The sequence below is a fragment of the Alligator sinensis genome, unplaced genomic scaffold (assembly GCF_000455745.1).
Source record: "Alligator sinensis unplaced genomic scaffold, ASM45574v1 scaffold542_1, whole genome shotgun sequence".
NCBI lineage: Eukaryota > Metazoa > Chordata > Crocodylia > Alligatoridae > Alligator > Alligator sinensis.
The window spans coordinates 309,429-333,179 of record NW_005841963.1 but is presented as its reverse complement, the minus strand read 5'-3'; the positions used below and the strand labels follow the sequence as shown (position 1 = coordinate 333,179).

The 23,751-nt window shown below is 39.2% G+C and overlaps 1 protein-coding gene across 1 annotated transcript in view; it reads left to right on the top strand.

Moving 5' to 3' along the window:
* Nucleotides 1-14,396, top strand: part of VTA1 (vesicle trafficking 1) — a 75,513-nt gene extending 61,117 nt beyond the window's left edge. The window contains exons 6-8 of the mRNA XM_006020679.3: nucleotides 4,223-4,393; nucleotides 6,354-6,434; nucleotides 13,187-14,396. Of these exons, the coding sequence (XP_006020741.3) occupies nucleotides 4,223-4,393; nucleotides 6,354-6,434; nucleotides 13,187-13,332 (398 nt within the window). The 3' untranslated portion in view covers nucleotides 13,333-14,396. The remainder of the gene's footprint in view (nucleotides 1-4,222; nucleotides 4,394-6,353; nucleotides 6,435-13,186) is intronic.
* Nucleotides 14,397-23,751: the final 9,355 nt, after the last annotated feature.

The window sequence follows — 23,751 nt, the reverse complement described above, 5'->3', positions numbered from 1 at the left end:
GCCATCACGGGGTCCAGGCTGACGACGGGGGTGGGTTACAAGCTGGTACTGAGCGGGAGGGGGAAAAGCGACCCCTCGCCCGCGCTGTAGCCAGCGCCATGTGCTTCAGCTGCTCATAGCCTGCCTGGGGCTGCTCAAAACAAAAGGAGGGCAGGGGATACATGGCAGGATGCCCTGCTTGTGCCTCCTGCCCCCCACCCAAGGCCCCTGCTCCCAGCCCTGCTCCTGGCCCCTGCACCCCAGCCTGGGCTCTGTAGCTGTCAGCAGCTACCCAGAGCCTGGGCCAGCTACAAACATCTACTGCCTCTCCGCCCCACCCCCCACCTGTGCCTGTTTGGGACAGCCCCACATGGGCTGCGAGCGGCTGCAGCAGGGAATGCCGGCCACAGGGCAGGGGAGGGGCTGCTTTTCCCCACACTCAGCACCAGGTCATTCCCTGCCGCAGGGCTGTGCACTGCCCCCTGCCTGTACCGAAGGGCTGGGGGGGCACTGGGAGTGAGCAGGTGCACAGGGCCCACACCGGTTCCCAGGGCCAGCACCAGTGGGGCTCAGAGCAGGGTGGCAGGAGTACAGGGTCCCGGCTGGCGGGGGCTCTGTGGAGCCGAGTCAGCTCCCCCCTCTCCCTGCTGGTGCAGCCCAGCCCAGCTTCACAGACCCCTGCCAGCCTGTGCCCTGCTCTGGGTCCCGCTGGTGCTGACCCTGAGACATTGGTCCCAAGATGTGCCCCGCCCCCTGGTCACCCTGTCAAGGGGCAGGGCTACCCATGCAGCCCTTGACAGCTTGCCAAAACTGGGTAAGCAGCCTTCTGCCTGAAATAATTGCCCGCCCCTGCTCTGGGACATGGCACCTTGGGCCATTTTCCCACTGAATGAGGCCCCTGAAGCTCAGAGAGGGTCAGGGACCTGACCCTGCAGGACAGCAGCCCTGGCAATGAGATGTCAGAGAATTAGATCTGTTTTGCCATGACACATCACAACACAGCTGATTGTGCTCCAAAGACAACATGTTTCCAGCCAAACAGATATTATGAAAGAAATGCATTAAAAGGCTATGAGACATTGAGATGCTACTGTAATGGGAGCCATATTAGTACTTCCAGAGTATTTCTCAATCAAACAGTTATTTGACTGTCATTCTCATGTAGACACCCAGCAGGGAAAATTTGAGCCTGAATGGTTATCACTAGACAGAATTATAAGCAATGGAGGTAGGGGTCTTACAATAGGCAGTGTTGGACAGCCCTAACTTTAGGCAATGTAGCTCTGCTTTCAAAATGCTCATTAACTGTACATAATGAAACCCTTTGGCTTATGTTAAACATAATGTTCTTTTCCACTTGCTTGTAAAAGATATTTAATAATATTTAAAAATTGTAAATGGAAGGGATTCTTAAAAATTCTTCTTTAAATTATCAAGTTTGTAAGTAGTAGTATGCCTGAGGCCAATTTCTAACTGCCCGGGGTGGGGGTGGAGTTTGCAGTTTTGACACAGTTTAACTTTACTCCCATGAATGTTAACCAGATGGCCTTGTAGGTTACTAGCAAAAAAAAAAAAAAGAACAAAGTGAAAACCTTGCAACTGTAGATCATCTTTGGTTTCCAGAAATCTGCCACATGTTTGTTTGTGTGTCAGAAATAGCTTTATAAAACCACATCTTGAATTGTAAGATGCAGACAAAGAAAAAAGTAAACTTTACAAGATAAAGCAAGGGAATTATATTGTGTTATGGACTTTTCTGCTAGATTTTCATAAAAATATTTGATACTTGTTACAAGTTTTGTTGTGTGTGCATATGAACTGGAAGTGTAACAAATACAACTGTAAAGGTTTTATGTATAAAAACTAACTATGAGCTATAAATTGTAGGTATACAGGAGGATCTGTATTGCCAAAAATATCCACCAGCCCTACAAGGTTGTATTCCTTCAAATGGTTTTGAAACAGAATTTGAAGAGAGCAGTAAGATGATCATCTTATGTATTATGATAAAATCAGAGAACAAAAGGATATAATATATTATTCTCTTGATACATATACATAAGTCCTATTAATTTACAATATTTCACAATGTATAAGTTGATGCAGTGTAAATTTTTAATTTAAAAAGTTAGGTTTTTCATATATCAGGTGTTTAAGTTGATCTTCACTTTGATCTTTGTCAGAGCAAAAAAGATCAGGCCCTTGCATGCTGACGGGTTCTGGGGAAGTTGGATTGGGCTCCTGGGAGCTCAGGCAGCACCCAGTCTGCTGGCAGCCTTGGGGGCGCCGCCACCGCAGAGGAAGGGACGAGGTCTCCCCACAGCTCACCCACTGACCACAGGGTGGGGAGCTGGCAGGCTCTGCTGAAAGCAGGATTGGGTCCCTCACCCGGGAATGAGCAGCGTGAGGTGTTGGGCAGGAGGCCGGCCCTGCCTGACACCTCTAGCCTCCCCCCACCTTCCTAAAAGCTTGTTACTGGACTTCTGCCTCAGAAGGAGAGGTGGAGCTTAAAAATACCCAGGAATTTGCTTTCTATTACCTGCATGTTTTAAAAAAAAAAAAAAAAAAAAAAAAAAAAAAAAGGTTTAGTGTTTTATACTTTTAAAGCAGGGGCAGGCAATTATTTCAGGTAGAGGGGCTGCTTACTGAGTTTTGGCAAGCCATCAAGGGCCTCATGGCAGGCAGCCAGGGGCAGAGAGAGATTAATTTTCTAAATTTTTATTTAGGGGCCCCGCAAGCCGGATAGAATGGCCTGGCGGGCTGTATCTTGCCCACCCCTGTTTTAAAGTATAATAAAGTAAGAATAGCTTAGTCCAAAACTAATAAAGCAGTTCAAAACCAATTTTGATTGATTTTTCCTTTCATGAATGTTAGGATACGTTAGTAGAAAGGCTATTGTAAAAGATGACAAAATGAGTGTACTTCTTTCCTCATAGAGTTAATTTGATCAACTCAGATTGTACCTTTTCTTAATTTATTTCAAAATCATTAAGCAGGACAAAAATTTTAATACAGTTCCATTGACTGACTGTAATTATCAATGCTATTAATGCCTGATAGCGCTGTGCGAAGCTTCGGTCCCTGATTTCATTCGGCAGAGATTTGACCCGATTTGGTGGCTGAATCTCCGAATCAAATCAGAGAACCCTTTAATCGCTGCGAGTCAAATCAGAACCCTCCAAATCGATTGAGAGAGATTTGGAAAGATTTGGAGATTCAGCCATAGGCACAGCTTTAAATGTTTTTTCTACATACCTCAAGGTACTAGACGGCTCATGAATGTTGTGATGCTGGGGCAGATGGGGAGCGTCCCACAGGAGTGTGGGGGGCTTCCCAGTGCGCTTGGCAGAAGACCCGGAAGTGGACCAGAAGTACTTCCGGGTTCACCACCAAGCACGCGTCGGGGGGCCCACGGTCCTGTGAGACGCTCTGTCTGCCCCACCATTGCAGCGTTCGTGAGCCGCGCCTGGTACCTTGAGGCATGTAGAAAAAAGTTTTAAAAGCTGTCTGTGGCTGAATTGCTGATTCTCTGAATCAGCATTGAATCTTCAGATTCGGCTGAATCGAATTGGGGACAGCGATCCGAATCAATGAATCGAATCACTGTCCCCAATTCGGGCTGAATCTGAATCGAATACAGCCTGTTTAGCACAGCCCTAATGTCTAATAGTGCGCAAGAGGGGAGAGAGAAATAGTATACAATTGATCTTATATCTGAAGATCAGTGTGTTATTGTGTCAACCATTTCTGTAACTTGTGTGTTAAAGCTTAAGAGTTTTGAAAAAAATAGAAAAATGAGGTTTTTGTATTAAGAGAAGAGATCACGTGCTACTTTACATTTTAATAAGGTTTAAATGGATGCCTGTGTGTGTGCAGGTTCGCAGAATATATTCCATGATGCAAGTTACATAGTTGGTAGGGTCGGAAGGGACCTGAGCAGATCATCAAGTCCAACCCCCTGTCATGGCAGGAAAGAATGCTGGGGTCAAACAACCCAGGCCAGGTGATTATCCAGCCTCCTTTTGAAGACCCCCAGGGTAGGAGCGTGTTCTCAGGCAATATTCCATGATGCATTTTTACATTGCTTAATCATTATTTTATTTTTCTTTTTATTGTTGTTTCATTTTATAACTCTTTCTGGACAAGATTTTATAAAATTAAGGGGCAGTACTTTTTCTTCAATAAGCTGCAATTCTATACGCTTGTAAGAGAAGGGAAACATTTTTGTTGTATATTTTAACAGATGATGATGATAGAGAAGTCGGCTTATCTATTCTGCCTGGTCAAGTGTCTCAGCCGTCAACGTCAACAGCTGAACCAAGTGACATGCCAACTAGTAACTACACTGGTATACATATCCCACCTGGTGCACATGCTCCAGCCAACACTCCAGCTGAAGTACCTCATAGCACAGGTATGTTAAATACTTTTTATATGTGGGTTGTTTTTATTATTGCACATTAGTCTGTCTTGGGCCTTGCTGGAACTGTAACTTATAGGGATGAAGCTTTCTGTGCTAGGCTCTTTGTCAGAAAGTGATTGATTTTATTAAGTCTGAGTCAACCCAATTCTGTCTTTGGGTACAAGGAGGGTGACAAGAATGTATTTCTTTTCCTCTTTCTAAGCAAATCATTGTGTACAGGTTGATACAAGTATTTACTCTGTGGGTAATGGCTGGTTAAAAAAAATCTAACCAAATTGTTAAATATATAAAGGCTAGAAAATGCAGCACTGAAACATTATAAATCTGTTATTAAAGTTGTTGGTGTGTGGCAAGTTTTACATTTTAATTTAGCTCTGGTCACTCTCTCAAAAAAAGTAACGGAAATAAATATGGTTCACAGGTAGAAAACAGAAATAAATAATGAGAGTCACGGAAATACTAAGATATGATGAGAAATTGGAAAAAATAACTTGGCCTGTTTAGTTCACAGAGGAGATGACTAATGAGATAGAAAAAAGGTATACAAAATAACAAATGGTATATGGAAGGTGAATTTGCTACTCCTTGCTTTTTCATGGTACAAGATCAAGGAGACATCCATCCACTAGAATTGAACTGAATTGAATTAACACTGGTAACAAACTGATTTTTTTTTTTTAATAAAATGAATAATTAGTCTTTGGGAGCACATTTCTGTAAGAGAGATTTTAATAAAATTATATGGCTAATAGGTATAGTCACGTCTCAAGTAGATATGGTAAACAGTACTGTCTAATCTAAAAGATACCAATCCTCCTGATGTGGGCATAGTGCAGTTATTTTCTTGACAAGCAAACAAACTTCTCCCGCTGTCAGATTAATCAATTCCAATTTCTAGAAGTGCACAAGAGTGTGTAATGCTGTTTTGGAGCTCAGCAACTGTTTGAATTCTTCCAGGATAGACCAGGTTATATACTTTTAAGCCCTCCATTCAGATCCATTTCTTATCCCATCAGATCTAATGTAATATCTCAAGCCTTCTGCTCTTTTGTTTGATATCATGTTGATGCCCATTCATCTACTCCAGTGATTCTCAACCAGGGTGTAGCCAGATCCTTTGAAGGGTGTCATGAGATGTGAGGAGATAAGTAGATAAACTAAACAGATAGGGTCAGGCTGAGGCTTGACCCTGCCTGGCTGTTCCTCCACCCCCCACTGTCTGGCCCTTCGTACAAGGAAGTAAACAGTATGATATATAAGCTAGTTTCTGAAATCTGTGCCTCTCAATTCACAACAGATATGGAGTGGTGCCTTGAGTCCAGTGAAGTGTTTCTTGAGTTAAGGGGTGGTGTCTCCAGTCCAAAAAAGTTAAGAGCCTACCTACTGATCACCCTAATTCAGGGTTGTGTACCTTTTGTTCTTTGCCAGTACATATGCATGGATGACTTCAAACAAAGGTGATGCTAATGCAGGGGTGGGCAAAATGGCAGATCTGGCCAGTGGCCAGACACCATTTCCCAGCAGTCCCTGCCCACGTCACTGTGGCCAGTTTCCATGGGGACCCCAGGAGCGGATGGGCAGTGACAGCACGGGGCCAGGGTTTCCATTAAGACCAGCCCCAGCAGCACTGACAGGGCATGCAGCTGGGTAAAGAGCTGCTCCGGGGCTGAGGCTGAGATCTTGCAGCAGTGACAGCATGGTCTGGAGCTAACCTTATTGTTTATTTTATTTTAAATGATACATAAACATTTAAACATGCGTAGCCTACAAAGCATTTATAAAAAAGCATTATATTTCTGAAACTCTTCCAAACCTTTTCTTTTTATATAAGGCAAAGGTTATGAGGGTTTGCTAGCACTATAAGTAATGTGGAAAACCACTGTGTTAACTGACATTAAGTCTATAATTATAAGTAACACTGTAATTCTACTTTTGTTTCACTGATTTGTAGGTGTAGCAAATAATACCATTCAACCCACTCCACAGAATATCCCTGCTGTAGATTCTTCTCTTTACAATGCTCAATCTGCAGGTGAGATGATGTGGTTCAGGGTTTTTGGGTTTGGTGTTTTGCTTATGATGTTTTTTCCATCTTTTCAGAAAACAGTTTGAGGAGAGAAATCATAATATGAATTGCAAGCAGTAGTGAAATTCTAAGTACTGCTCTTTCTGTTTGTAGACAATACCTAGCGTGTTGTTTTAAGTTCTGAAGAAAGGGTGTCAAAGATCCCAGCTCTATCCAGCTGAGAGCCATGTCATCTAATGTACTGGGCTCCCCACTGATCTGGAAGTTTAATGGTTGGACAAGCAGTGACAGCATTAATTCCTGTGACACCTGCAGGGCCAAATGAGTTTGATACTCCTGTTCTACAAAAATACAAATAGCAGATTATGAAAACAATTGCATGCCTTAATACTAATAGTTACAAGCTTGTCTATAGATGTGGGCTATTATCTTACAAGTCTCCTAACTAATCAAGGTATGGTCTTAACTTGTGGGTCATGATCCCTAAAAGAGGGGCACGTATTGCAGAAAATGGGTTGGTGATTACCTGGTAATACTTGTAATTTTAAATTGCTCTTCAACTAATTAGCTAATATTGACAGAGTCATTTTAAGCTGCTCTTTTCCAAATCAGATGTAGAATTGTCCATTTCAGTAAAAAACAAAACAAAACAAAAATATTCTGGCAACAAAACTAAATTCCACCTTTGTTAATTTCTGAATGTTCCACCTGCCCAATAAGGGCTTCACAACATCAATATATGGACTCCTTTTTTCATGTTCAATCATAAATTTTTATCTTCCATTGAAATGGAGCTAAACAACTATTAACCTTTATGCTAGAGTTTTTCAGTATACAAAATCAAGTAGCTATGAAGATGACACAGTTACCAAGGTCTGGTAAAAAGTGGTGTTTGTCTGGTTAATATACTTTTATTACACTTGGATAAAGTCAGGTTTGACAGTGTAACATAATAAATGAAAATACTTACCAGAAAATTGTATGATATGTTGCAACTAAAATACATATTTTCTTTGAGATATTAAATAATTACTTAAACAAAATGAAAATACTGGAATTTAATATTTCAGGAATTTAACTGGAATATAGTATTTCAGGTTGATTTGTCATGAGATCAACTCAAGATGCCACATAATGCCATCTTGATGCGTAAAAAAAAAAAATTCATTTATACAAAAGGTCTCTAAGGGCATTTGTACACATACCTGTGCTGCAGTGCATACATTTGAGTAAGCGGCGAAATGCATGTAATTGCTAAGAAAATGGCAGCAATGCGCTTTTGAACTAAAACACATTGAACGTGTTTTAGTTCAAAAGAGTACCGCTGCCATTTTCTGCGCGCTGACCTGCATTTTGCCACTTATACAACTGCGCATGATGCAACGCAGGGCGTGTCAGTTCCCATGCAGAGCAGACTTGATTAATTGAGTCTGTGCCGATGTGTCATATTTCTGGCATATCACAGCACGAAAAAGTATGTGTATAAATGCCCTAAGAGATTGCAGAGGAGTAACAAAGCTCTTGATACCTTTATACTTTCTTAGAGACTATTGGGCATACTTCCTAGTAATTCTGACTAGACAAAATGTCCTATTTCTGTTCATAGTTACTCCTTCTGTTCAATACAAATCCTGGCAATATGACTAAAACATGCAAACCTGTTTATATTTTGGGTTTTTGAGCTTCTGCAGTAGTTTCATAAGCTCCTTAACATAAATCTCTTGGGGCATTGCTTAAATTTACACACATTAACTGCCAGCTAGATGAAGATTGAGAAATATATACATAGCTTTATTTGACTGTTAGGCTCTGTTAGCTAGTCATCTAAACAGTTTTTTGATTAATCAGCCTGCAGAAATTAATTCTTTAGTTTTATTAACCTGAATGTTTGACACTTGCCATCAAAATTAGAGTAAGAACTTAAATTTTCATTTGCATCATGTTTTGGAATTTCTATTCATTTGAGATCTCGATAGCAGAGCCAGTTGCTCCCTTTGACCTTTTTGTTTGTAGGAGTTCACATGCCGGTTTACTTACACACACACACACACACACACACACACACACACACACACACACACACACACACACACACATACGTCTCAAGTGAGCCCCACTTATGTTACAATTCAAATTGATTTATTGGCAACCTCTAGAAAAGAAGGACTCACCGCAGGTCTTGATTGAATTGGTCTGTCCTTATCTGTGTACTTGGCTGTCTCCTTTTCTGTCAAGGCTTTGATCTTGCCAGTAGTGGCATAAGCAGTTGTGCTAGGAAACTTATGGCCATACAGGTCCTCAGTTGCACCCAACAAGAAGCTAATATATAGCAGGGATCATTCACATGCTGGATGACACACGGGACAGAAAAGGAATATCAGTTGGAGGAGTTGTAGTATGGCACCAGACCCTTTGTGGATGTGTAACAGTGAGATAGTGAAGTATATATGATAGACATGCACACCCATGGGCCAGTCCACCACCATTACTAATTCCCCTAGACCTACAAATAGCAAGCATGAATAGTTCTTATACAGACAAGACAGTGACTTGAAGAATCCCAGTAGGTGCATCAGGGGATACTGTCTGAAATCTGGTTAGCCCATAATGTTGCTACCTTAGCAGCCCCAGGAAGAAATATATTCTTTATACCACTGCAGGTACAGTGACTTCTCCCTGGCTTGTGTATTGCTTCTCCATAGTAGTCTGTCCTTTCCCGCATTGACAGACTTTGAGTCATATATCAGTTTCGACAGTGTTCCTTATATTCCTGTGAGACTGTGTGCGCTTTAAAGTAACGTATAAATCATTCTTTGTACCTGCCATGTAAGAGGGAGTATAGTTTCATTATGTTGGGATGGGGAGGGGGAGAATGAAGAATTGTGATATGGGAAGAGTGATTATCTTACTGAAGAAAAAACAATTAAAATTAAAAGTATTGGATGTAGCTTTGATCACAGTGCTGTTTGTGTGCATTATCATACCTCCTAGGACTTCGCTTTTGTGTCTAGATTCAGTCTCTCAAAATTTTGGCACTAACAGTCAAACCTTCCCATATTGGTTGGCAGTCTCATGTTCTCAGTGAGTCGGTGCAAAATCCTACGTGCACTATTCCAGGGCAAGATAGTCAGTGTTTCTATTGGGACCAAATTTCATGAACAACTAAATTCACTCACAATTATGTTACACAAAGTGTATATTAAACTTTCATGCTACTGTAAGCTTCCTTCTACTGGTGGCACAGTTTAGAAAAGCCATCTGTACATTCCAGAGTTGTGCAAGTAGTTATATTTGGTTTTCTACGTGCAAAATAGGAATAATAATGTGACATTTCAAATGTTCTTTCTGATACTAAAAAGAAGTCTTTGAGGTCTGTGCATTTCAGATAATTTAAATGTCTCTTTTAATAGGAAAAAGAAATCACATTTGCACCTTTATATAATTATAGTTCCAGTTAGTATGCTGTTAGATTATTCAGTATTAAAAAAGCACTACTAACATATTCTAATGTTTCTAATTATTGTCACTGCTTTTATATTCTCTACATTTGTCTACACAAACTTGTACAGTACTAGTTTCTTTAAAGATATGTTTTTAAGCTATTGTTTGAACTTGTACAAGTTTGTGAGTAGATGTCTATGAAGAGAAATAAAGAGGAGAAGAAACTGGAGAATATCTAAAACTCTTCTTTTCCCACTACAAGATTTTTTTTTTTTATCACAGATGAAACTCTTTTAATTTCTGCATGATATTCTTAATCACTGACACAATTATGTCTGGTGGAATTTAGCTTTGGATGACAAATGTCTGTCACAGTTTGGTAATAAATATAGCTACTATACTAATACTATTTTTGGATTGAAACAGAAGCTGGTTTGTTTCAGGGTAGGTACAGCATAGCTTTTCCATGTGTCAATATTTTTGGTGTTTCAGAGTTTGTCCTTAAAATTATGAATGTTGAACTGCATTATAAAAAGGACAGGCCTTCTAAATGACAGCTTACAAATTACTAATACTGAAGTTCTCCCTCCCTCCCCCCATTATTTTCAAATAAATACTTTTTTTAAAGCAGCCTATAAGAGGTGCAGCTGATTTGTTCTTGTATGTTCTTCCCATTTTGGGGTGCTTATCTTAACAGAAGCTGAGGCTCTTATTGGGTTAACTTTGGTTTTAAATGAAAATAATTAGAGCCTTTTCCTAACATGACATAATGGTATCTGAAGTAGGCTTCATAATAAATAAGGCTCTATGCCAACAAAACATTAATAGGGGTGGTACTGTAAAAATAAGATTAGACGGGTGAATTTAGGCTTCCGTCCAATAAATTACTTGAATACTGGACTGCTGCCTTGACTGTTTTCTTAAAGAATGATATTCTAGTTTCATTTGGCATCACACTATAAAGCACAAAATGTCCTAGGGTCAGCATTGGGGAAGGGAGTAAATGAGGACTCTTGCTTTTTTTATTATTATTATTTTCAAAGATGTCAACCAGTGTGATACTGAATTGAGCCTAACTGGTTTGAATTAGTTAAATTATGTTTAGCTTATGAAATACAGACAAGTGTATACATCCCATGTATGCATCAGTACCTATATTAAAGAAACAGGCTTAAACTGGTTCACATGATTTAATGATGAAGCTAAACTACATTGCAGTTGGAAAGTAACCTTACAAGTTTGACAGGTACTCAGTGCCAGACATTCAATATTGCAGTCTTTTCATTTTGAAGATAAAAGTCAGCAGAGGTGTAAAGTGTGTTTTCATTTTGGATGAAATTAAACTGATGAATATCTGACCTTGTCAAGTATTAGTTATTTGGAGAATCTGGTTACTTTCTTGGCTTACTGTTGTCTTTTGAATTAAACTAAATGTTGAAGTGGCAGTATTAATCCTTTGCATATGTCGTTTGCTTTGTGGATGCTAATTTCCTTCCATGCAAAAAAAAAAAAAAAAAAGGAAGCAAAAATCTCATTTATAATCTGCTTTGATATGATGATATAAATTATACAACCCGCAGTAACATGGGTACTTAGACCATTTCAAATTAATTATTTAACTTAATTGGTAATTATTTCCTTTAGCATGTTATGAATCAGATCCAAATAAGATTAAATTCTGTTAAAGATAGTGAAGCAAGCTGTACACAGTAAGAATTGTCTGTAGATTTTAGCCACTGGGTTATTTCTATCAAAAATGTAATTTGATTAATAAAACACACTCTATGATATAGTAACAGTAAAGTAATTTTGTTTAGGCATTGGATTATTTTTACATAGAAAACATAAAAATAAAATTCTTCATTATTATCCATCATTCCACTTGTTCTTTGATCCAAATTGGTTGCTTAAATAATAAAGTGGCTAATGGATGAACAAATGTAATGAATACTGAAAACATTTGAAGCAAAGAAATGAGATTCGTGAACTGTAAAGTAACAGTTTTACTTCAGATTTTAAGGAAAGGAAGTGCAGCTTTACAGGATTATAGAGAATAAAATGCATAGAAAAGTTTAATACCAATGTGTAAATATTCAAAGCTTAGTTTATTAAACTTTCAATACATAAGAAATTAATGCTAAATAAGTGTTTATTTTCAAATGGGAAACTAAGAACAGTTCCTATAAAAACAGATAACGTAAGGAATTTTTTACCTAAATATATGTTTCCATCTTCAGTTCAAATGCAGGTTTTGAGCAAGACTTCTGACTATACGCCTTGATTTATACTATGTAGTATGAATTAAAAGAGTTATTCATAGCATAAGATATTATTCACTGTGGGTAAGAGTTTCAGCATGTGTCCCAGAATTATTAGGATTGCATAGAATTTATCCTCACAACTTTCATTGAAGTGGTTATGTCTGCACGTGCAATACGTTTCAGTGCATATTTAACTTCAAATACATCAGTGCGACTATTCACATGCTTAAGTGCTCTTCTAAATTAAGGCATAAATCTCCAAAACATCTTTGGAAAAATTAAGTTTGTGTGTTTGAGAGGTTGAGTAGTCAAAGCTTGGGCTTGTTACGCAAGAAAATAAACATTTTATTTGGGTTACTGGCATTTGTTCAGCTATTTTAATCTTTCTCGTCCCCCATTACAAGAAAGCTTTGGTTAGTGCTTGTCAGCTAATGGTAAAGTCAATAGACGGGACTTGCTTTGTTCAGTTCATAAAACCAAAAGCATTGCAATTGTGTTGATGCTGGGACAGATGCTTTGATACATTTGACCTCAGATAAAAGGAGAAATGCAATATTTATGAAAATATTTCAGAAAGGTATATTTCTTCATCTGGAAATATTATACAGTGTCTGGATAAATGACTTCAGCAGTGAGTGTATTGTTCCACACTGAGGGCAGAGCAATTATAAAAGAAACACAAGCTACTGTCCTTGTTTCATGCAGGTTGTAACATGACTACAGTTAACTTACTACAGTTTTAAAGCTCTTTTTAGCTGCCTAAGAAAGGGCAGATCTTTCTCAAAGGTATTGGCTTACATAAGGCTTTGAATCACATAAATCGCTGCATTTTAAAGGTACCCTTATAGTTTAGAAAGTCATCAAAGGAACGGAGCATTATACATAAAATAGAACTTAAATATAATTGAACGGACAGGTATTAGTTTTTGTGGGTTTTTTTAATATGTGCAGAAATATAAAATATATTTAATAAGATATTTAAGCTTAATCTGTAGTGAAACAATGAATTTTCTTTTATTTTAACTTTGTAAAAATGTTGTGGTTTTTTTTTTCCAGGGGAAGTGCGTTTGACACCAGAGGACTTTGCCAGAGCTCAGAAATATTGCAAATATGCTGGCAGTGCTTTACAGTATGAAGATGTGAGCACTGCTGTGCAGAATCTACAGAAGGCCCTCAGGTTGCTGACTACAGGCAGAGAATGAAGCCTTTGTCCAACAGATTCAAGTCTTTTGCCTAAAGAACTAACAGTCTATTACTCTACCTTCCGCCTATTGGGGGATCACAGTTTTATGAAGGCTCTCAATCCCATTGCCCATGACAATGAAATCAGTGTCTTGGTATCAGATTCCCACTGTAGCAGTAATTGGCAACCACAAACAGTTTTCATTTTCCACACAGTGGAACTAGAAACATCTGAGGGCAGTTGACTGATATGTTAAGATACCAGAGACTCTTATCTGAGCACTGCTAACAAGTTAGAGCTAATGCTATGGTATTTAGACTATTTGGAGAAAAACATTGCGACTTTCTTTAGCAGTTTGGAAGAACAAAGAAAAGTGCTATACTAGAATTCTGAGTCTGAATTTTTCGCTTTTAACAAAGATGTAAAAATTATAATGATTCTGGAACTGCAAATAAAATGAAGGCTTTCATGCTGAAATATAGGTACCAAGAATGTGATATGATCTCATGGTATAGCTAAAGTATTGGAAGGAAGGTTTGTTTTGTCTTAATAAAATAGAATTTAATCATCATTTGTCAGTAGTTGCTAGCTACACACAAGGTGAAGGTGTGGGTAGCCTGATGGTGGGAGGAAAGACATGGGAATTTCTTTTTAAGTTTGTTCTAGCTCCTTGGGTAAAATATCTTTGGTGCTCTTCTCCCCAGCCTGAAAATGGACTGCATGGTTTTTGGTTACAGGTTTTTCCACCTTTGGCATGGGCAGTCTAAATTTTGTGTACACTAAGAACACTTCAAAGAAGGGACTGTGGTCTTGAACCTCAAGCCAAGGTTCTAGCTCTTGAACTTTGTGGGTATTTACATCTAATTTCAAGCTTCACACTTGCCTCATGTTTTTATTAGGCTCAACCAAGCCTGTACTTTGCCACCGTCAGAGTTTACTGAGAGGCAAAATTGGTCATTTCTGTTAGTGCCACTAATGCTGGGCGTGTCCAGCTCCTATCCTGCCCTGCATGCTTTCTTGTGGAGACTTTCGCAACTCTAACATTGATTAAAATATTTCAAAGCTGAATGTTAAAGCCTCTTACACACTTTTATCGTTTGGAATTATTGAGCTCTGGGATTGTTAAAATCTATTCACCCTGTTGAAAAACAAATAAATGTCTTTTTGACTGAAACCATTTAGCAAGTCTAATTACTATAATATATTTTTGAATACCACTTTAACTAGCTATAGGTCTTCCTTTACAAGATACCAAATCAAATGTGCTCACCTTTTCGAGTCTACTGATTTTCTAGTGATAAAAATATAGCTGAAATTTATAAAATTGATAGAAGCAGTCTAATGGTATTAAAAATAGCTTATCTGGAGCACAAAGCATGTACTGTTTAAAGTTGCAGAATGTATTTAGAAGCATGTTTGAAAAAATAGTGTGAACATTTGTAATATAACCTTAAACACTACTGAGCACAATTTAATAGATAAAACAAGTCTTTTGCTGTAGGGTAGAATCCCAATTTAGATAATGTTTCTGGATCAATTAAATTTTTGCAAGTTTAAACTAAACAGTTCTGAAATATTACTAACAGTAATTTCTTAGTAGTGAGGTAGGTCATGCTTCATTGCAGTATTTCATGCAGGTCAAATACCAATATAAATTGGTTTTATTATCACTTGAAAAGTTGGGTTTTCAAAAAAGAATCTATGTACGATTATCCAAGGAAAACTGCTGCAATCTGAATTCATTATAAAAATACAGTTCTTTATTACACTTTCCATCTGAAGAATACACAACTACATGAGAATAAGCAGCAAATCTAATGTCCCCCACCCCCTCAAAGGAGAAGTTCATAGATGCTAGGGTTGGAAGGGACCTCAACAGATCATCGAGTTCGACCCCCTGCCTAGGCTGGAAAGGTCAGATGACCCCTGCCAGATGCCTATCCAGCCTTGTCTTAAAGACCCCCAAGGTAGGGGAGAGCACCATCTCTCTTGGAAGCCCATTCCAAATTTTGGCCACCCTCACCGTGAAGAAGTTTTTCCTGATATCTAGCCTAAATCTGCTGTCTGTCAGTTTCTGCCCATTGTTCCTTGTTACCCCAAGAGGTGCCCTGGTGAACAGAGCATCTCCCATCCCTTGCTGCGTCCCCCAAATGAATTTGTAGGTGGCTACAAGATCACCTCTCAGCCTTCTCTTGCGGAGGCTGAAGAGGTCCAGGTCCCTCAGTCTCTCCTCATAGGGCTTGTCCTGTAAGCCCCTAACCATAAAAGTGGCCCTCCTCTGGACCCTCTCGAGTCTATCAACATCCTTCTTGAAGTACGACACCCAAAACTGGATGCAGTACTCCAACTGCGGTCTGACCAATGAGCATAGAGGGAAAGTATCACATCCTTGGATCTATTTGTCATGCATCTGCTGATGCATGATAAAGTGTGGTTAGCTTTACTGATGATTTCATCACACTGATGACTCATGTTCATCTTGGAGTCCACTATGACTCTGAGACCCCTTTCTACTTCTGTGCTGCTGAGAGGGTCACTTCCCAGCCAGTAGGTGTGCTGGATATTTTTGCGCCCTAGGTGCAGCACTCTGCACTTGTCCTTGTTGTACTGCATCCTATTGTGTACTGCCCACTTTTCTAACCTGTCCAGGTCTGCCTGCAGTCATTCCCTACCCTCCGGAGTGTGCACTTCACCCCACAATTTAGTATCATCCACAAACTTGAACAGAGTACACTTCATACCCACATCCAAGTCACTGTTGACTGTCTGTTTTACTTTAAAGTCATTAAACAGGCTTGGAGCTCCTGCATCAGCATTAAAATGCGAAACAAATTGTGTTAGTGTACCAGGTTACAAAAAATACAGTGTTAATCACAGATTTTTCAATTAAAATAAATTTTATCTTGGGAGAATTCAGTGATTATCGGTGGGTTAAAAGTAAATAATGGAATAAAGCTAAAATTGGATTCAGAAGTCATTTGAAATTGAGAAAAAATTGGCTGCAGCTTATAGGTAACAGCCTAAATCTCGGGAGAATAGAGAATCGTCAGTGAAACGACCTGAGGCAGTTCCCTGGGGAGAGCACAGATTCGCCATCCTAACTTTTCCAGCCAGAAGAAAACTACAGGGTAATTCCTGTGAATGGAGTGGAATTATAAAACGAGTTGAACTAAAATATTTCCAAACTTGTTTGAGAGGGTCTTGGCAACATTCTTGCCATGAATTTAAAATAGTTGTTTTTTTTTAATTTTGTTTCTTTAAAAAAAAAAAGCAAATTCCCTAGATTTCTGTTGTGTGAAAATTCAAAGGTAATATACTGAGCCCCAGGCAATTTCATAAAGGAAACAGTTTCCAGCATCTCCATTTTTCAAAAGAAAATCACAGGGGCTGTGGGCATGTGTGAGTGGGGTGGAATTTAAATCATTTACCAGCTTGTTTGAGAAGGGCTCTGGAAGTCTTTCAGAAACCAAATTAATTTTAGAGAATTTTTCTTAACAAATTCTCTAAAGATTCTGTTCATGCAGATTCTAATCTAATGCTGACCTCCAAAACATTGTCTGTCTCTAGCCTATCATGGAATTTTATCTTGCAAGAAATATTTCCCTTTCCAGGACTTTTTTTTAAATTTTGCTGTGCCTAACAACACGGCTTAGTACAGGACATCTGAAATAATGCATTTAAATCACTGCTAGCCATATATGCTGCATGGATCCTGCCCTAAAGACATCCAAATTTGGTAAACTGCTCCAATTGACATCAGGAAGAAATATGCATTATGGGAATACAGTATAAACTCATAAATCTGGATCTCAAAAATTCAGCACTGCTCCGGGACCAGCCGCCACTCTCCCCCGCCCCCCGGATGTGGAGGGGGAAGTTTGCACGCAGCGGCTGGCGCCCCCAAGTTTGCCCCGCGGCGCCTCCTGCCCCCCCCCCACGTCCCCGTTCCATGTGCAGCCGCTGCTCCGGGACCAGCTGCTACTTCCCATCTCCCCCACTCCGCGACTGGCCGCTGCTTGGGTTTCAAAAATCTGACATTTTCAAATATCTGGCAGACACTTGGTCCCGAGCATGCCTGATTTATGAGGTTATACTGTATAACTGAAGCAAGCATTTGGTGCAGCTATGTTCATCCAGGAGAAAAAGGAAGCTTTAAAATTGGTATTTGAATTTGCACAAGTATTTTGCTGTGTGAATAAATACACTTCTGTACTGAGAGCTGCTCATCCAAATCACTGTAGAAGCACTTTGCAAATCATACATAAAGCAGAAGCACTGCAGATCTACTGAAATATTTCCTGTAGAAGCATTTTGCAAATCATACATAAAGCAAAAACACTGCAGATCTACTGAAATATTTCCATTACCAGGATTAGATCTGTGCAGCATCTCTTTCAAAATTCAAACCAATGTTTTGTAATAGTTTGAGAAGAGAAGATGGCTGGAAATGCAAGGTGAATTTAGATAGGCAAAATATAATTACCCTAATTATCTCCACCCACAGTTCTCTCTAACCTTTTTCTGAAAATTAGTTTAATAGTAAGTTAAAGTGGAGTACCATCTGCTGAGTCATTCATTATTGCCTGCAACAATCTGTGTTTTTTCTTTGTTGAAGACTCCTGTTTCACAAGCCAGCCAAGCCTTACTCTGCTTAGTCTGTAAAGTTAAAACACATTATAGTGTTTTAAAACAAAACCAACCCTCTGGCCCCCAGGTTGTGATTTGTACATCCCATGTTTGATTTTGCTATTAATACTTTTAATTAAATGTTGTATTTATAGTTACTTTTGTACAACTGATTTTTTTTTTCCCTTTTTTATAGTTCCACCCCTTTGAACTTCTTTGTGTCCTGCTGGCAAAATGTCTCAGGTGTTCTGTAGAAGGCACAAAGACGTCCCTGTGACACAGTGGGAATCTTTGAAAAGTTACACTATTTTGAAAGAATATATCTGTTCGCCAGAAAGCCCATTAGAACTGCTGTAGTTTTTCTAGCTGATTAAATTCTTCAAGAATGTCCAATATTAAATGGAATTTCATAGGGTCAGGCTCATCTGTGTTTTATATCACAGGATTCAGGGTAAGCAACTATTCCCATTTTGATTTCTACCTATAAAAATGACCTGCTGAGAAGATTATTCTGTTGTGCAAGATTGATATTCATATATGGCAAACGATACATAGTAAGTGGCAGTGTACCTTAGAATCCAGTGGTTTTAATTAAAAATGCCAGCCAACCAAGAGTCATGGCAATAATTTCCTGTTGCAAGTATTGGTAACATTGGAGGTGATATATCATTGGTTAGATACTATTGACAAATGTTTATAAGGTCATAAATAGAAATGAACCATTTAACACAGTGTCAAAATTGAGGATTTAATTGCATAGTGTTTCATTTCACCCTTAATATTCCCCATTTTTCCCACATAAGCAGTAAATATGAACTTAGTTCCATGATTATATATTGCCTTTTACAAAGAGCAGGATGTGAACACACAAACTGAAAAGGGAATTTCCTTTCCATTATTATGTAGTTCTTATGATTACATAGTGACACCAAAAGTGAGGTTTTAAGTTGTAAATCTAATTCTGAACACATCTTCCTTTCTTTTTTTTTTTTTTTAAAGATATTTTTTCCCTTCACTTTTAGAATCATAGTAGGTTTTGATGGTTAAAGCATGAGAAGGCCTGGTTCACAAAAAAAAGTCTTCTCTGATTGACCCGCTCAAAACAGCAGCTGCACGTTCTTCATTTGTTATCCTTGAGTTCCTGTGTTCTAACTCTGTGGGTGGCATAGATGAGTGTATCCCTTCTTTTAATCACCATTTTTCAAACTACAAGCTTATAATTGTAGCTAAGGAAAAGACAAAAGTGCTGCAGAGATTCAAGAAAACATGAAAGAATCCCTTAACATCCTGATAGTTTCATTACCAACAATAAAAGGCTTTTTCTCACTTTAATGCCACTGAAATGTTACAGGAACATTGGGGAAGGGGTTGCCTTGTATAAAGATGGTCATACTCTGAACACACAGATAGTTCCTCACCAAAAAGAGCAAGAGCTTGGTTTATTTCAGAGTGGTAAAGAAAACTATAAAAAATGGGGTCAAAGGAGAGAGTGTAGGCTTTGTAACCCAGTGGGGAGAAGACAGGGCAGGGTGGTACATTAGAGTGGAAGTTGTGTGGTTAGTGGAAACAAGTGACTTCCAAGCACAGATTCAGCATGGAAGAAGGCACAAAAATAAGTAAGAAGTAAGTAGGAGGCATGTTTAAATAACAGAAAATAGGGCAATGCATGAGGGGGTTTTTGTAAGGGCAGAGATGTGGGGTGCTTGTGCTGAACCTGGATAAGGAGGGAAAGCTTGCCCTGAAGGCAAAAGGTAATGGAATGATGTTGAAAGGTTTATAATTGGGGAGAAACCCGACTGGAATGTCAAAACATATATATTTTGGATAGACTTAAAGGAAATGTAAGTAAGATTGGGGGTCAAAGTTGCAGCTAATTTGGGAGAGAACCAAGAGATGGACAATAGATTTAAAAGTAAGGGCATGTTATAGGGGAGAAGAAACTAACAATTTACCTTCATCTTTAGTATAGGAAAGTGGGAGAGGAGAGGAATAGAAGATCAGTAAAATTTAAAACTAATAGCGAGTGGTTGAATTGTTGAGAGTGTTGGAAAGCAGTAGAACTTGGAGTAGGGACAGAGCTGGTAGACATTCTGGTCCTTGTCTAGATTTGCTGCACAAAGTATAAATCAAACTTAACACGTTATTAAAATCTGGACAAAAGGTAACATTATACAGCTTGCACAAATGGCTGCATAATGTACAGATTTTCTGAAACTGCTGCATAAGCCTAGAATGCTGCTCTTCTGGATTTGAGCTTTTTTGCCTACAGCATTTTTCACTATGTTCTATGCCTTTCTAATCAATGTGCTAGCAAGGATGAGTGAAGGCCAGCTTTGGGTTAAACTGGGAAGATGTGGATGTCTCTGCCTAGATTTACCTGCTGGACCAGGGTAAAAGTAGGCACAATGAGGTTCTTCTCTCCTTAAAGCAGCAGGAGTCCTGTGGCAGCTATATGCCTGTTCTATTAGGGGTACATAGGGGTTTGCAGAAAGAACTCTAGATTTTAACCCTAGGGGAGTAAGAGTTTAGCTAGCCCCAGCCCCAAATCTGGGTTATGATATATGACAGACTGAAAATGAGGAAGACATCAAATTAATGATATAGGAAATTTGAAATGCTGTGTGACTCTTGTGTCAGCATTTTCCATAATCCTAAAAAGTGAAATGCAGAGACATTTATGAATTAGTTGTTATGTGTATATATACTACAAACAGCAATGTAGGGTGTAAGTATACCACAGGTTAATTCTAGTACTCCAGGGCTAAGTACAGGCAGTCAAAGAGCCTGAGACTGAATTGATTCAATCTTTGCAGGTTAGTCTAAACTGCAGAGATTAAACTGAGAAAAAATTGGACACATTCATTTTTGATTCAGGAAATGCAGCCACATGCCTGCAGTGGCTCAGGCCAGAAGCTGGGGGACTCTACAGCACAGCTCTCTGGCATGTAGCCAGCATGGGCTGCGTGTTTGCTTCCTCTTCCTACTGCCCCTGAGGTCTCTGGGATTTTCAGTCCAGAATCACAGCAGCAGGACTCTACAGGGTTCCTTATCACTTCCTCTTCTTGCTTCCAGGTGCCTCTGGGATTTGTAGTTCACAGTTGCAGCCAGCAGTAACTTTCAGTAAGTTTAGTAGGGCAGGAAAGCTCCGTACTCAGGGAGGGGGGAGAGGATGATTTAACCACCCTCCTTGGGCGCAGACCCCAGCTGGGGTTGCCTGGGTAGAGGGCAGTCCCTTCAGCTCCATGCAAACTGATTTACTTAATTTCTTGGCAGGGTAAATTAACCTATGTGGATCTCCATGCTGCTGCAGCTAGACTGTTTCCAGTACCCAAGTGCCCTTTTAAAATCAGCATGGGTATCTCTGTGCTTCACTGCAGTCTATGCATAACATTTAAGTTCTGAGATCTTAAATTCTGAGAGAGAGCACCATCCTGTAACATTTTCTGGGTATAGTATTTTTCTAAGTGGTAGAGTTTAACATTTGAAAGACATCTAAAAGTTCACTTGGAGGTTTCTAGTCTCCTATAGTGTGATGGAAATAATGTCTGCCAGGGGCCCTAGTTACAGAGAAGATTTTATTTCCATTACCCATCCTGTGGTCCTTTTTGCTGCTACCAGTAACAAGTTTGTTACCTCCTTCCTTGAGAAACATAAAAGCGTTATAAAAGCTTTGTTTCTTTAGCAGAGATCATAACTCTCATGAGAACTAAATACAGGTCTTACTAAAGGCAGTGAACTATTATGCTTTACCAAATGACATACAGGCCTGGATATCAAGACTCATTTCAAGCTAGTTCTGATGCTGGCGTGGGTAACTTTGGATTAGTTCCTTAATTTTTCCTTGCCATGATTATCACATGGTAAAATGGAGTTTTATTTGCTTTCTATACCAAAAGTTCTGTTGAGAAATATTTACTGATTCTTAAATGTTGGCATATTGCATGACAGTAAGAAGTATTGTAAATACTTTGAGTGCGTTATAATCTGTCTTTCTAAAAAAAATGTGCTCTTTGACAATATGTCATTTCAAAGATTTTTAGCATGTGAGTTTATTGGAGTAAATTCCTAAACTTAGTTAATAATTTGAGAATAGTTTTTTTTTTTTTCATGTACTCACAAGAATATCTCTAGGCCTTGTTGCTACATGTTTAATGAACACAAAGCTTGCTGGTTTCAGCAACCTGTAATTCAAATCCATCTTTGCTTAACCCACCACTTATGGCCTGCATTCTTCTTGCCTGCTGCACACACACAATATGGGATCTTATATTTGCTGAGGATTCAACTATTTTCAGATTGAATCAAATGCCGAAAAAAATGTTTTATTACTTCATGTTTCGGCAGAAATCACAGGGGGAGCCTTAATCCCAAAAAGAGGCAAGAAATTCAACAACTGATGGAAAGAGTTCCTACAAGTTTTAAGGCTAGATGCAGATTCAGCTGCTAGATGCACCTTTAAAGGTCCAGGCATGTGGGAGCCCCCTAGTAGAATCATAAAAAATGAGGGTTGGAAGGGACCTCAAGAGACCAACTAGTCCAACCCCTGCTCAAGGCAGGAACATCCTCAACTAGATCACCCTAATTGAGGCTTTGTGTAGCTGTGCCTTCAAAACCTCCAAGGATGGAGAGTCCACAACCACCCTGGGTAGCCTGTTCCTATACTTTACTACCCTCCTAGTGAGAGGTTTTTTTAATATTTAACTTAAACTTCCCTTGCTGCATCCTGAGCCCATTGCTTCTTTTTTGTCATCTGCCACCACTAATAACAATCTACCTCCACCCTCTTTGGAACCACAGTTCAGTTTTCTCTTCTCCAGACTAAATAAGTCCAGTTCCCTTGACTTCTCCTCACCGGTCAGATGTCCCAGTCCCCTAACCATTTTTATTGCCCTGCACTGGACTCTTTCCAATTTGTCCACATCCTTTCTGTACTAGGGCTTCCAAAACTGGACACAGTACTCCAGATATGACCTCACCAATCAGCAATTAGTTTCCTGATGCCAGGTTCCCTATGCACCAACCAGTTGAAAAGGTGTCCTGGTGTCAGCAACCAGTCCCCTGGTGTTACATTTCTCACTGTTCTTTGAAGGTCCAAGTGTTCAAGGAGGCTGGGATCCAGGGACATAGTCCTCAATTCTGGGCTCCCCACATGCCAGCAGTCCTGCAGTTGGAACCTGATGATTTTTTTTTTTTCTTGGATTCCAGGTGTGCATGGCAGGTCACACAATTTTGGGGACCTGGGGAAAAAAATGATCAGATCCCAATAACCAGGGATCTGCCTCTGGCAGGACCTTTAAGTTCATTTGTTTGCATTATAGGTGGAATAGAATCTGCCCCACAGTATTTCCAAGTCAGTTTGCAGTTCAAAATATAAGAATATCTACTTGTATAAGGCTTTATAGAAATAATCTTATATATATTAAATAATTTAACCTAGTTTTGTAACAATTTTCTGTTTTCTGTAAACATGTAGGCCTAGATGCACCCTATTTATTTCAGGCTCCCCAGAGATAGCAAGTGGCAAAAAGAAATCTTGGATGCATTCTTTTGTTTTCATGTGTGTGTTAAGAAAGTTGCATCTGTAACACAGGTATGAAGCTAATCATAGTCACTTCATTCTAACTTGCCAGCTCTCTGATAGTAGAGGCTCTACAAAATTTGGCCTCCATTCTGCAAACACTTATTCAAGTGAGTAACTCTACCTATATGAATGGTTTTGTTGAGTTCAGTGGGAGTATTCATGTGCATAAGTGTTTGAAGGAGTGGATTGTAAAGCTTTTATAAGAGACAGATTACTTGATACATAATTAAA